This window comes from Oreochromis aureus, linkage group 10 (genome assembly GCF_013358895.1).
Source record: "Oreochromis aureus strain Israel breed Guangdong linkage group 10, ZZ_aureus, whole genome shotgun sequence".
NCBI lineage: Eukaryota > Metazoa > Chordata > Actinopteri > Cichliformes > Cichlidae > Oreochromis > Oreochromis aureus.
In genome coordinates, this window is record NC_052951.1 from 35321691 (window position 1) to 35337111 (window position 15421).

The 15421-nt window shown below is 46.8% G+C and overlaps 1 protein-coding gene across 2 annotated transcripts; it reads right to left on the reverse strand.

Annotated features, from left to right (window-relative positions):
• Window positions 1-785: 785 nt before the first annotated feature.
• On the reverse strand, window positions 786-15157 carry chm (CHM Rab escort protein). Of its 2 annotated transcripts, XM_031741863.2 has the most exons (18): window positions 14887-15157; window positions 13635-13701; window positions 13276-13348; window positions 13058-13182; window positions 12877-12983; window positions 12745-12791; window positions 12507-12653; window positions 12265-12381; window positions 10050-10161; window positions 9729-9951; window positions 8559-8636; window positions 6086-6190; window positions 5915-5978; window positions 5616-5709; window positions 4062-4160; window positions 2964-3109; window positions 1167-1418; window positions 786-1043 (listed from the first exon to the last, which is right to left on the reverse strand). In XM_031741863.2, exons 1-17 carry the CDS (start codon window positions 14936-14938, stop codon window positions 1206-1208), a joined length of 1869 nt encoding a protein of 622 aa, XP_031597723.1. In that variant the 5' UTR covers window positions 14939-15157; the 3' UTR covers window positions 786-1043; window positions 1167-1205. The 2 variants fall into 2 exon arrangements, with proteins under 2 accessions (XP_031597723.1, XP_031597722.1); XM_031741862.2 differs by having other exon boundaries at window positions 786-1418.
• Window positions 15158-15421: the final 264 nt, after the last annotated feature.

The window sequence follows — 15421 nt, forward strand, 5'->3', positions numbered from 1 at the left end:
ATTCATCGAGTTCGTAAGATGACGAGACCTTTGTGACACAGTCTTTACATGTTATTGCAGTGTCATGAAGAACATACGAGCAGGAGTTCACATGTTTGACGGGAATTAAACGTCTCTACTGAGCATCTAACGTGTCGCTGCTGTGGATCAGGCTGTAAATGTCAGAGCTACTGTGAATAAACGTGCTTTTGTTTACATGCATGGTTTATTTCATGTTCTACAGAGAACAAAGCAGTAAATACATGAAGAAGAATGTGAGACTGATGCTGTCTTTACAGTGTTCACAGTGTGTTTAGCGACACCACCGGCTCAGTTCTGAGTTTGGGTGGTGCTAACTAATGATGACAGAGTGGAAAACCAGGACAGTCAGAGGTTTCCTGAAATGTGATTTTCACATTAAAAGCGTTGACCCGAACAAATAAAAGCCGAGTGTGATGGTTTCACCTGAAACTGAAGATAAAGATGTGCATGAAGCTCATTCAGACTAAAGGACAGGAAGGACAAATGAAAGCTGATGTTATGGTCACATGACCGGAGAGCCCTTCAGCAGCTGCTGACAGTGACGGACTCCTGCAGCAGGTCTCCCAGGGGATTGTGGGTAACAAGAGCACGTCCCTGAAATGTTTGAACAGCAGTTTCTGAGGTCATGAGGTCAGACTTTGAGCTGTAAACCTGAAAGATCACCTGTGCTCAGGGTCCAATCAGAGCCCTGAAGCTGCAGCTCACCTGGTTGAGTAGCTTTTATGATCATGTTCATAATGACAGGTCAACGCGTGGCGCCATCATGTGGTACAAACGTTTTATTAGCGGACGCCGGCTGACTTCACAGAGGAGCTTATTAACATGAGCAGAAACATCTGGAAGGCTTCACAGAGGCCTGTTTACAAACAAACAGCTGTTACAGTAAACAACAACAGCTGAGTCTGATCACAGCTGCAGCTGCCAGGTAAACTTCCTGTTTCAGGTGTGCTTGGCTTCAGTCTGTGTGGGGGCGTGGCTTCGCTGCTTGACTGAAGCCTTTGGCAGAGACGTCCTGTGTGACCCTGTGTGTGACAGCCAATCAGAGCCAGAGGCGTGTCTTCATGTTGAGGCTTTATTGAGTTTTTAAATAAAACAGAAAAACAGCAGAAATCATAGAAAAATAAAAAAAGGCAACTTTTACCCACAATGCACTGCAGGAGGTCTTTACACTTTATATCTACAGGTTACTCCTCAGGCTGAAGGCTCGTCTCCTCCTCCTGCTGCTCCTGCTGTTTCTCCTCCCCCTCCCCCCCTGCTGCTGTTAACCCCTCCTCCTCCTCCTCCTCTCCTATGGAGGTGGGGGAGGTGTTCTCCCCATCGTAGATGATGTCCTCGGGGTTCGGAGCAGGAGGACAGAACTCCTCCTCGGGGAGAATCTTCAGGAAAATCGACTCAGCCTGAAAACAAAGAATCAAACGTAAACATTACAGGAAGCGCCTGCAGTTCCTCTGACGTCCCAGCAGGGGCAGCACTGAGTCAGTCCCACAGACTCCCATGTTAAAATGAACATGCTTACAGCCTGATACACAGCTAACTAGGGCTGCACGATATTAGGAAAACCTGCGATGTGCGATAACTGTGATCAATATTGCGATAACGATATGACTTGCGATAAAATAAATAGCAAAAAAAAAAGGAAAAATGAATACATAATTTCTGTTTTACTGCAACAGTTTTATTTAAAGAAAGCTGCTGTATTAGCAGTGTAACAACAAAGTGCACTTTAACATTGAAACATTGCCCCCATAAAAAAATTTCTGAGGCTTGAATTCTGAAAGACATCCTTCCCGGTCTCTATAATTAGTTTTAAATAAACATAACTTAAATTATACCGCAAATGATCTCAATGCAGTTGTTCATCATTTTACCACTCACCAAGGAGTTATGATGTAAGTCAAAACTGGAGAGGAAACTTTACTGTAGTGCTTGTGTAGTTTTCAGCTTGGCTCAGTTCAAACATGACGGTCTTGCGGCATGTTTCGTACATTTGTGGAATGGCGACATGGGAAAAGTAGTTTCGTGAGGGGATGCGGTATCTCCGGTCCACTTTATGTATCAGACTGGTGAAGCCCTCTCTGCTAACTGTATTTATAGGCATCATGTCTTTGTCAAAAAATGTGTAATGGCCTCTGTTATTTCTTTGTAGCGCTTCGACGTTTCCACTTGAAAAACTCGGATACAGAGACGGCTGTTGGACTGCTGTGCTCTTTGTCTTAACATTAGCAACCTCTGTTTGGCTAGCCCCATCTTTCTGGAACTCTTCAAACAGTTCTCTGTGGTTGTATTGAAGATGATGGTGGAGATTAGTCGTGTTTCCTCTGGTGGTTGCCACTAGTGTTTGGCAAGTTTTGCAGAGTACCTGTGTTTGGAGAACGTCATCTTTATCAAATCCAAAGTACCTCCAAATAAGCGAGGTACTATTTTTCTTTTTTTAGGCACGAGTTCATAGTCAGTAGCGTTCTCGTCATGCGTCTCGCTCTCAGCCTTTACAACTCTGACTTGTTGCTGCAGCGTTGTTCGCTCCCCACCTACGTAGGAGGCGGGCCTCTAATCCATTTGATTGGTTAATGCCGTGAAGGGCTCTATTCAACTGGTCAAATGTGTAAAGGGGTTTCTTTGATTGGTAAATTATTTAAAGTACGTGTGTAAACATTTTAAGGTACCCAATTATCGCAGTTTACGCCGTCTTTTGCGATGGGCCCATCGCACAGGCTGATATCGCGATGACAATAAATTTTAGATTTATTGTGCAGGCCTACAGCTAACTCTATGTTTATATATGCGTCTCTGGAAGCTAGCTAGCTAGCTGATAATCTAGCAGCAAACAGGCATGTGTGTGCGTGTTTGCCCCTCCCCCGACACACAGCTGCGTGAACAAAGAGAAACTTTTATTCATCAAACACGACCTGAAGGAGGACCACGGCCTAAAAGGTACGTCTCACCTGTTTGATGGCGTGTTCGTGTCCCAGAGCGCCATCTGGGCCGGAGCACACGTACACGTTAGACGGGAGGTCGTGACCTTCAGGCTCCACCCCGGAACCATCGGCCATGTTGAAGTACAGACACCAAAGGACAGCTGGACGGTTTTCTGCAGACGGACATAATTAGATTAAAAACTTCAGATCATAGAAGAAAAAACCTCCGCCACAGCACGTTTCACTAATGTGTTACAGCAGAAGAACACGAGTCGGGATGTTTTCAAAGGAAAGGAAATGTTATAATGTAGACAGTACACCATCCAATCCTGGACCAGCAAACTCTAATTTAATGTGTTCATGCCTCTAACGTCTGTCCAGTGTCAGAGACGCGTCCTGAGACTTTACAATAAATCAAAACTTAATCGAATAAAAGATGTAAATGAAGCAGGAAGTTTAACAGGAACATGACAGAGGCGCTTCCCTCCTCCTCCCTCATCAGCTGTGATGAATCTCTCTGCACCTGCATCCATCCATCCTCACTGCTACTGTGTTCTGCTTATAATTAAAACCACAGAAGAAGAAGGTGATGAATGAATTAAAGAGAAGAACAAGAAGAAGAGGAGGAGGTCAGGGAGGAGACAAAGTTATCAGGACACAAAGACTCACTGAGCGTTTACGTCTGTGCAGTATCAGGTCACATGACTGCAGTGATGAAAGGGTTAACGATCGCTCTGCACCGACCAGGAGAATTCAGTTTTTACTCATAATATGTCTGAAAACGCAACGTCAATCTGGACCAAACTCCATTCAAAAATCAGCGAATTTTACCCAAACAGCAGAAAACAGCAGCGACAAACACTACAAGCGTGCTGTGTGGGGTTTTTAGAAGTTCGGATTTTCAAAGTAAAGCGTAACTTCTCTGTCCTTGTGGTATTTAAACAGATTTTCTGTGACGTTCAAAGATCTGAAACTGTATTAAAATAAATAGTTGAGTGTTTTTATTGTAACCAGAGTCAGTCTGACTGGTTTTACTGGGAACCAACCAGCAGCCTCTGAGTGCATCCCTGCAGCTGCAGGTCTGGGTTCACCCAGGCTGTGTGTGTGTGTGCGTGTGTGTGTTACCTTGGTCTTGACACTCTGCCGTGCAGAACATCCTGGTTACCACTGGCGACAGGTCTTCGTAGGCGGAGCCAACCGACTGACAGGTGAGGTGAACCAGATCTAAACAGACAGAAAAAACATGGTTTAAAGTCTTCTGAGTCACGTGACCCCCACTGAAACTCAAAGTACTCAAAGTACTGAAGTACTCGAGTAAAAGCTCCTTTTAACAAGGATACAACAAAGACAGACATCATCAGAGAGACGGTGAAACACTGAAGGATCACTGACAGAAACCTGACACCTGGGGACAGGTGTGACCCTCAGGTGTGTGTCTGTCAGGTGTGTGTCTGTCATGTGTGACCCTCAGGTGTGTGTCTGTCAGGTGTGTGTCTGTCATGTGTGACCCTCAGGTGTGTGACCCTCAGGTGTGTGACCCTCAGGTGTGTGACCCTCAGGTGTGTGTCTGTCAGGTGAAACTGAGATCAGGATGCTCGGGCAGACAGAGCTGTCGTTCGTTTCTGTGTCTTGACGCAGGTTTATTCTGACCTTCAGTCTAAGAGCTCATTATCACCGCGGTAACCGAATCTGCTCACAGGTGATTGGTTGTTTCACTGGGGCCTCACAGATCATTTCCTGTGGTTTCTCTGGCTCCTCGGGGAAAATAAACACGGAGGCGGCGTCTTTAGATCGATGGTGTTTTGTTTTAAAGAGTTCAAGCCCACTGACTCAGTAACCAATCACAGTGCAGCATCAGCACAAGAAGAAGAAGAAGATGATTTGACAGGCGGAACACACACACACACTCCTGCTGTGTGTGTGTGTGTGTGATGGTCATTAATCAGTGTTTCTGTGGAGGATTCAGCTGTTTCTCTTCAAGGACGCTGAAGGACGTCAGCATCATCATCCTCACTCTTCATCCTGAAGCAGGAAGCAGAGCGTCTCCTCCTCGCTCTGAGGCAGCCGTCTGAGCGCAGCAGGAGACGCTCCTCCATCTTCTGCTGTCTGTGAGCTGCAGCTGTTTCCTGTTCCTGTGACAGGAGGGCTGCTGTGGTCAGCTGCTGCTGGACCACGTCTGCTTCAACAGATGCTCTTCTGCTGACCCGGCTCCTAACGAGGGGTTACGTGACTTCCTGTTTCCTCCCGATCAGCTCAAAGCAGTCAGTCCACTGTCCTTTGACCTCAGTGACGGTTCCTCTATAAACTCAGAGAAACACTGACTCCTGCTTCCTCTGAAGCTCAGTTTGACCTGCAGCAGGGCTACATGCTCCAAGCTGCTGTGATTGGCTGATTGACCTTCATCGGTCCAGCACAGCTGCACCTGAGAATCAGCCTAACCTCTGCTAAAACTGAACCCAGATCAGTTTCTGAGCACTGAGCCTGGTCTCTGCATCCAGCTGTGAGCATCACAGTCACAGCTTCACAGAGTGCATTCTGGGTAAAGTGTCGGGGTTTAACATAATAAACCATGTTGGTACAGACGGAGTCAGAGGAAGACGACCTGCTGACGCGAGGCTGAGGACGACCCGAGAGTTTGTGTTTTATGTGCTGTGAGCTACACACAACAGGTGAACTCACAGGTCCCAGGTATGCAGGTCATGGTGGACGGGCTCAGCTCCACCATGTTCACCGCCGGGCGCCCGTCTGTCGGAGGAACCGTGACCAGAGACACCTGCAGAGAGCAGAGGGCGGGTCTGAGCGTGTGCAGACAGGGTCAGACAATAATCAACATTCATCCAGCAATGCGTCAGTGATGACATCACTCTACAGGCTGATGATGTCATCTGAATGCTGCACAGACTCCGCCCCCTGTGAGTGTGGAGGTGACACCAGGTGCTGCTTCGCTTTGATGTTTGTTCAGTGCTGATCAGACGTACCTGCTGCTCCGAGTCACCAGGCAGGACGGAGGCGTCGGTGATCAGGACGGCTCTGCTCAGCAACCTGCAAACACACACACACACAGACACAGACACACACAGACACACACACACATTTAGATACATTAGATCTCATCAACAATCAGAAATCAGTGATTGGCTGATACTGACCTGGTGGGCGTGGCCACCTTCCGGTCTGCCCCCACAAAGCCGTCCTCCACCACAAAATGGCTGCAGCTGATTCGCTGCCCTCGGCTGTCAATCACCGCCTTACACCTGAAACAACAGCAGACATGCCGCGATGTCACCGATCAGACCACCGAGCACGTGGCCCTGACGAGGGTCACATGACTTTATACACCAACCACTGGCTGACTTTAATCCTGACACTGACCTTTGAACTGAAACAGGAAGCAGGAAGTGAGTCGGTGTTAGACTAAACATGTTTACAGCATCATGTTTCCTGTTATTATTCTCAGACGTGGGTTCATAACAGACCAGCTTAATGATGACGCTATGACATCATCACCTGACACAGGAGCTGAACTGCTGACAGACAATTAACTTATTAGATAAATAAGTATAAGCTGTAACCACCTGGGTGCAGTGGGACAGCCTGACTGTGAGGCAGCAGATAAATAATGAACTGCTTTATGAAGTTTGAGACTTTAAGAACTCGGAGTCGTCCTCGAGACGCGCAGTGACCCGCTCAGCCCGCTTTATTAAAACACTGATGATAACCGCAGTCATAATGAGCGCCGGGCTCAGGGCGACCATGATGGATCGACCTGCTCCACTCTGCAGCCTCTCAAGGCCGCCTCCACACAGCTCCACCCAATTACTGCGAATAATGATGCACACGGGCCTCATCCATAACCTGCACACACACACACACACAGTCAGAGCTGCATTTTTACTCTACAGTCTCAGTAACGAACAACAACCAGACGGGATCATCAGTCACAATGATCGGTTTTCAGGTGTAACTGAAACGTTTCTGACGTTTTCTCATCATCAAACTGAAGCTCCCAGGAGGAAACCATGAAACACCAGCTACACAGTTCAGAACTCCATTAAGAATCTGTCTCATTTAAGATTTTCAGCTAAACCCAGTTGAGCGACTGACAGACTGGTTACATTTGAACCAGTGCAGAGTAAAAATGAGCTCTGTCATCACTGCAGGAAATGATGCAAACATCAGAACACACAGTCCACCGACAATCTGTCTGATTTTAGCTTCATACGGTCGTCTGTGGTTCAGTACAGACGAGACGGATTTAATCTGAACAAACACAGGAAACCAACAGCTGACCCAGAGTAATCTGATTACTGCAGCCTGTGATTTATAACTTTAATTTACCAGGAGGGAAGTCACATGGAGGGATGCTAACAGGCTAACAGGCCGTGTCTGTGTGTGTGTGTGTGTGTCTGTGCATGTGTGACCTTCCATATACAAACCTGCCTGTCAATCAATCATTTAATCAGAAAACTGACGAGGCTGCAAACAATGATAGAGAGACACTGATAGAGAGAGAGAGGGAGGGAAGCGTGCAGAGAGGAGTCATCTATCAGACAGGAGGGGGAGGGGGAGGGGGAGGCAGCCGGGGGCTGATGAAGAGCCTCAGAGGTTAAATTATGATGTTCATTTCCTCTCCATAAATTGAATATTTTACTGATCATAAATTATCGTCCAATCACAGCTCAGCACAGGAAGGTTCCTCTCTCTCTCTCACTCTCTCACACACACACACACACACACACACACACACACACACACACACACACACACACACACACACACACAGATTGGTTGCCGTGGCAGCCTGTGTGATCAGTGCTGTTTGTTCAGCCTTTAATTAAGTTAAAGGTTAAACACAAATGATAATAACTAAGCAGGAAGTGATTCACAGCAGCGGCCAATTAAAAGCTGGAGCTCCAGACACGCTCGGGGGTGTGGCCAAACCTAACGAACACACCCTGCAGGTTAGCATGATGCACGTGTGTGTGTGTTACCATGGAGAAAAACCATGGAGACTTTGATGTAAACACATATTTCCTCACCTCCATGTTTGATTTTATAACTCTGGTTTTTCTCTCTGTCAACTTTAGATTTGAAAAACTGTGAAGTATAAGAAACAAATGAAAAGTTTCTCCTGAAACATCCAATCACAAACATTTAATTTGAAATGCCACAGGAAGTGCTGTTTGCATGACCAGCATGACGCGGCGCAGGTTAATGATGAGCGAGACTTTAAACAGAGCAGAGAACAGACGGGAGGAAGTGAAGGCCAAACGCCAGCCCGACAGGAAGCTGAGTCTGAGACCTCTCACCTGTCAGTCACAGTCTACTCTACTGCGCTCTACTAGGAGGTTTGATTGTAGTGATGGAGTTGCTCTTGTGACTCAGTGACATCACTCACAGTCTGATGACATCACACTGTCAGCTTGACTCACCTCACTTGGATCCGGGCTGAGTAGGTACTAATAAAGTACCCAGTACCAGTACTACCAGCTATCTTAGGCAAAACCCTAAAAGCCAAGTCGAGCCGAGTGCTGGCTGTAGTACTACAGAGAGCAGTACCAGTACTACAGAATTATACAGAGCACCGACAGTACCACAGTACTGCAGGTACGGCAGGTGTACCTGTTGGAGTCCTTGTCCACGATCAGGCAGCTGACCGAGTGTCTCAGGCAGTAGATCCCTCCAAACACAGCACTCATCCTGAAACACACAACAACAAAGCAGCCAATCAGCACGCAGGAGAACATGTGACCTGTCTGTGCACAAGTATGTGGACACCACGCGCACTTCTTGACCTCCAGCAAGACTTTCAAAATAAAAGTTTTATTAAGGCAGTATTAAGAATTAAGGAGCAGGATGTCTGAGGGTATGGTTACCTTGGTGTCTCAGCCAATTGTCTGTCTGTATTACTGGCCCCTCCCCCTCCAACACCGCCACAGATTAATAACATAATGAAATTACAGCTGCTCCATAAATCAGAGCAAAGGGCTCCCATTAAACACACACACACACACACACATTCCACTCAGCTGTAAGTGTGTGTGAGAGAGATTGTGTCGACCTTCTCATGCAGAGCTAACACACACACGTAACATCAATGTGTCATCATGTGTTAATTACAGCGTGTGTGTGTGTGTGTGTGTGTTCTCATTTATTTGATGCCGAGCCAAATCACACACACAGTGCTCTGTTTTCCTTTAATCAGGAATCTGTGTGTGTGTGTGTGTGTGTGTGTGTGTGTAGGTGTGATAACAGCATCTGTCACATGACCTTTGACCTTTGCTCTGAGCCCGCTCAGCATCTGTTTCCATCTGAAAAAAGCTGCTAATGAAACTAAAATAATCACACAAATAAAATCAGCTCATGAGCCAGCACTGGCTGCTGCCCCTCTGCAGGCTTCCAGAAGCTGTCCAATCAGAATGAAGTGGGCTAAAGCAGCTGGTTTCACACCCGAGCTGCACAGAGGCCCAGCATCAGACAAAGAAAGATTATTATGACCCGTGAATCATGCAGAGCTGCTCCTGCAGAAGAATAAAGAACAGAGCTGAGACTCAGGACGGATCCTCCCCGGACACCTGACCAACGTACCTGGTTACCTGTAACCTGTTACTCACCATGTTTGTCACTCTGGTGGCTTCATCACGTCCACGTCACACTCAACACATCAGAAATCAAACAGTTCTCGCAACAGGTGAGCTCTGGACGACTCCCCCAGGGCTCAGGGCGCATAGTAGCCTGCTAGCTGAGCACAGTAGTACTCACTGACAGTAGTACTGTAATACTGGTTCTTACCTGCAGAAACACTGGGGAATCTCTCCAAGTCCGTACACAGGAAAGAGAAAGGGAGTGTTGCCATAGCGACCCAGGCAGCGCAGGAAGTGGCGCGTGGAGGCAAGCCCCACCTCGGTGAGTGTGTCTTCTGTCACCATGGCAATGGAGTGAAGCAGGAAGTGCTGCAGGTTGTCACCCAGCTGCTGCTCGCGAAGGAACTCCAAATATGGCCGACCGTTGTAAGCTGGAGGATGGGGAGGAAGTGCATCATTACCCACAATCCTCTGATGTTAGTAAGAGTGACCTTATGATGTCAGCAGGTGGACAGGTGAGGCATCTCACCTTGGTGCTCCTCCGTCTCCTCCACACAGGAAGTCAGGAAACGCATCAACTTCCTCTTTTCAACCACAGACAGCTGACGGCTCGCAAACACGTCAGCTCTGCTGCAGGGCACCTGACAGATAGATGAGCGCAGACAGGTGAGCACAGACAGGTAAACACAGTAGGGCTGCCACGATTAGTCGACTAGTCACGATTACGTCGACCATCAAAATCATCGACGACTAATTTAATAGTCGACGCATCGTTTGAAGCTTTGCAAGATCCCAAAAGACGCAGGAATAAGTAGTAGGATTTAAGAGTGTAATAACGGACTGAAACAGAAGATGGCAGCACTGCATGTACAAGGATGCCAGCTGCCATTAAACCCCGAAGAAGAAGAAGCAGTGTCCCAGAATTCATAGCGCGGCCCTGCTCAGTTTCCAACAATGGCGGCAGCTAGTTAGTTTTAGTAATACTCTCACTATTCTTTCTGGGTCACAAAATAAACTTTTACGATATTTTCAGGCGAGAAAGTAGCTGTGTAAACTTCAAATATCTGCTTGGTTTATGAAGACATCACATATTTTCAAAAGCGCTCCGACGTTTTCAGAGACGTCTGTTACCCACCAGCTCGATAGCTAGCCGGGGGCAAGGCTCACTAGAGCCGGTGAGAACACCGGACTCCCGGCAAATCGTTTTCAAACCCACCGCCGTCTTTGGCTACTCAGGTTAAACATGATATATAAGTCACTTAGATAACTTAAAATGTTATTGTTCGGCTTTTTTCAGTATTTTATTTGTTCCTGAGTAAATCGGGTTGGCTGAGATTAAAGTTACAGTTTTTACACAGCTGAATAAACATCAAGCAGACAACTGATTATCAGAAGTGTGAGATGCTCGAGAATTTACTCCGGTGTCCTGTTATATTTTAGACAGCAAGGAGCAGACGGCTGCGTTTATTAAACTTCACTGAAACAATCTGCAAATTTCATTAAAATTTAATAAACTATCATCTAGTCTTTATGTTTAGTTAGCACAGACCTTACACACTTCAAGCTGTAAGCTAATGATAGTTATATAAGAGCAGATGCTGCTGGTGCAATGAGCTGTACGCTTTACGTCCAATGGATGATGATCTGATTAGTCGACTAATCGCAGAAATAATCAGTGACTAGTCGACTATCAAAATAATTGTTTGTGGCAGCCCTAAAAACAGACAGGTGAGCGCAGACAGGTGAGCACAGACAGGTGAGCGCAGACAGGTAAACGCAGACAGGTAAACGCAGACAGGTGAGCACAGACAAGTAAACGCAGACAGGTGAGCGCAGACAAGTAAACGCAGACAGGTAAACGCAGACAGGTGAGCACAAACAGGTAAACGCAGACAGGTGAACACAGACAGGTGAACACAGACAGGTAAACACAGACAGGTGAGCGCAGACAAGTAAACGCAGACAGGTGAGCACAGACAGGTGAGCACAAACAGGTGAACACAGACAGGTGAGCGCAGACAGGTGAGCGCAGACAGGTAAACACAGACAGGTGAACACAGACAGGTAAACACAGACAGGTGTTTATTATTTATCTAATTCATTCCCGACAGAAGCTGCTAGGTTAACTGCTGTCATCAGTGTGCAGTTTAACGGTTTGACTCTTATACAACAGCCTGCGCAGGTCAACCAAACTTAGCTGCCCAGGCCGAGACCACCCTCACAGACCTCTGAACAAACCCGTCTCTGACAGACGACAGACCTCTGAGCTCAGCAAAGAGAAGCCCGGTCACTGGCACCACACCATCACTGAGCCAAACGTGGAGGCGACACAGCTGCCACTCTCACAGGTCGATGCCAAAACCATTTAAGACCTACTTCACCTCAACATTTACTTTGTTTCCTACACGAACATAGAGAAAGTACTTCACACAACAGAGTAAAATGCTTCCAGTACGAGGCTGTGACTCTGATTTCTACCTGTGGGATCAAACAGCCCTGGTTCATCACACCTGTCTGAAGAGAGCTCTCGCTCGCAGGTCTGCTGTCTGTCCTTCAAATATGATCCCTCTCAGTCTGAGCTGCATGTTTGCAGCAGCTTGTGAAGAGTTTCGACCTTTCAGAGCAGGTGCTGACATGATGACACCTGTGTTTGTTGTCTTGATTTCACTCGTCTGAGTGCGACTGTTGTTTCTGTTGTTCTCATGCAGACATGACTGACACACAAAGACAGAAGCTGATCGTACCTGCTCCACGCTGCCGTGGCGATAGGTCAGTATCCTGGTCACGTTCTTGAACTCTGCATAGCGACTGACGTTTGATTTGATGAGCAGGTCGACCAATGAGCCGCGAGAGTACATGAGCTGGAGGGAGATGAAGATGAAGCACATGGAGCTCGGGTCAAACAACCAATCAGAAAGCAGTGGGATACACCGAGGGACACGATAGGCCGAGAGGACCGTCCTTTGCTGTGCTGATGTCACGTTACCTTAGAAACCAGGTCGATGTTGAACCGGCGTCCTTCCTTTACCAGCTGGGTGTAGCTGATTTTCTTCCTGGTTGGCTCTGATTGGCTGGGAGGAGCAGAGGGCTGTGGCTGATCCGCTTCTGGCTCCTCCCCCTGTTCCTGAGCAGCCTGTGATTGGAGGAAGTAAGCAGTTATTATTGTTCGGAGCTGGCCAATCAGGAATTGATGTGAATGTCAGGGGAGGGCTGCTCTTCCTCACCTGCTCGTCTCCCTCAGCGGCCTCACCTGCTTCTTCTTCTTTTGAACCTGAAAGAGCTGACTGGTTTAAAACCTGCTAATCAAAGCTCAGAGAGTCGATACAGGATCAAAAAGGGATCAATATCAGACAGACCTGCTGATTCGGTCTCTGATGGCTCTTTAGCGGCGCCTTCACCTGCTGCTCCCGCCTCTTCTTCTTCTGTGGTGTTTGCAGGCTCCTCCTCCTCCTCGGCTTCCTCACTGAGACGTATCGATACCTTAATCAATAAACTGATCTCTGACTGATGTGACCTTACAGGTATGCAGGAGTTTACCTGACGTAGCAGAACACCTGCAGGTTACTGATGGAGGCGGAGTCTGAGCCTGACAGGTAGATCAGCTCCTCCCCTTCTTCCACCAAGCTCGACCGATCCTGGACCTCCTCTGACAGAGACTCTGCCTACAAACACACAGGAAACTGTCACTGATGACTTCCTGTTGGGCATCTGGCCCCGCCCACCAGATCAACAACCTGACAACCAGTAACGCTTACTTGAATCTCCTGTATCCAGGTGAGCAGAGCGTTGAAGGTGAAGCTCGCCCAATTGGCTGCATAGTAGCTCCGCCTAAAGACACACAGGAAGCTGTCACTTTCGCAATAAAAGCATCGCTCTATGCTCTTATTCTGACACTCTGACATCAATAAATTGATCTAACTGATTGATCTATCTCTGATAAAATATTTTATTGCTGTAATGTGAAGGCGTTTCTATAGCAACGCCCTCAGTTATCAATATACAAATACATCAGTTCAGCAGATACTTATTGATTTTTACCTCACCTTTGAAAACATTCTGTGATTGACAACATTGACTATTGATCAGTAAGTGTTCTTGATGAATAAGTAATGACCTGTCAACGTGAAGAACCCTCTGTCCAACTCTGGAACACGCGGCTGCCACCACCGACTCAGCAAGACCTGATCACACAATCAGTAATCAATAATCAATAAGCAGCAGCAGGCAACAGGAATGAGGGGACATAAGGAGGAAAAGCTAGGAAAGGAAACAAGGAGACAGAAACCAGGCCTCAGCATAACCTGCACACAAAATCTATCATCAATAATAACAGGAAAGGAAACAAGGAGAAAAGTCTAGGAGACAAAACAAAGAGAGATACCAGAGGAGGAAATGAACAAGGAGAAACAATAAGGACAGAGCAGAAGGAGAGGAGACAAAAAGACGTCTAGGAGGCAAAATTAGGAAGAAAAACAAGGAAAAGAGACAAGAAGTTACATGAGAGGAGGACACAAGGAGAGAAGAAACAAGGAGACAACGAGTCAAGATAGCAGAGAAAACAAGAAGAGGAGACAAGGGGACAAGAACCAAGGAAAGAAAACAGGGAATGGAGGAGAGGGAACAAGGAGAAACAACAAGGACAGGACAGAAACAAGAGCAGGAGACAAGGAAACAAGGTCAGAAAACGGAAGAAAGGAAACAAGGAACTTGGAAAGAAAAAGGAAACAAGTAGATGAGGGAAACAAACGAGGAGACAAATGAAGGACAGGAGATAAGGAGAGAAGAAGGCACTGATCCTGTATCGATCAGGTTATTGATAACATGTGATCACTTTACTACTGATAATTATGAAAGTAAACCCTAAATATTGACTATCGATCATTAGGACTCAAAGTGGTTCAGTGGTTCTGTTCCGATACCGTAACTCGATCACACAGACAGCTGATTCATCCTGACACACAAACACAGTTAGCATCACTTAGCCTAGCCGTTAGCTTCCGAACCATAAGAAACAGATGGACGTTAGGAGTGCTAGCCTCTGTTAGCGGCACTGCGAGCTAACTGTGATAAAAGCTAAAGGACCTAACGTTAACGTCAGCCCAACAGCCGCTGTCCTGCCTATTAAAGTGATCAATGACTGATCAGACATTTATTAAATATATCTCATATGGGCGCTGAGTCTATGTATGTATCCAGGGGCTAACCGCTGGCCGAGGGTTAACGGCTAGCCGCTGCTATTGAAAATGCATTGGCCGTTAGCTGCAAGCTAATCCCTACTCATACCCCTGTTTTGTCCGGTTTACACCGGGATCCCGGGATGTTTCGGTCCGGGTCAGAAGACGGCCTAAAACCAGGTGTTGGAGTACCTGTGCCCAGAATGACCACGTCAAACTCAGACGGCAGATCCTCCGCAGCCATGTTGTTAGCAGGGAAAACACAAAGTCACGTGACAGGGTTTTTTTCCTCCTACAAATCACTGATCGATGAATTATCGAAAATAAAATTCTTCACTTGTTTTCTCCCGAGGTTCTGAAAGTGTTGCATCTTTGTTCCTGTTTGTGTGACTCGTTGATGTCATCATGAAGCAGCTCTGCCAGCTGTTCCCACATCTGTGAACCAGCAGGAAACCAGGTCTGACGTCACTGTGCCACCCTTTAGTCTACTAATCAGAAGCAGCAGCTGATCACAGAATAGCTGGACATGAGCTTGTAGTGTAAAATCCTCCTTTTGGACAAACACACGAATATGAAACATGCAAATGGTGAAGGTGGTGCTGATTATCACTCATAATGAGACGCAGCACATTTATATCAGTTACTTGCTGAAGTTATTGTGTTATAGGCTCTCTTTACTGTTGTCACACTGACAGTTTTCATAGAGACAAAGTTGTTAACGAACAAA

Coding starts and splice junctions, on each gene's coding strand:
- chm (XM_031741863.2), bottom strand. CDS start 14,938: ATGGCTGCGGAGGATCTGCCGTCTGAGTTTGACGTGGTCATTCTGGGC. Junction 3,110..4,061: donor GGCAGAGTGTCAAGACCAAG/GTAACACACACA, acceptor GTCCGTCTGCAG/AAAACCGTCCAGCTGTCCTT. Junction 1,419..2,963: donor ACGAACACGCCATCAAACAG/GTGAGACGTACC, acceptor CTTTGTTTTCAG/GCTGAGTCGATTTTCCTGAA.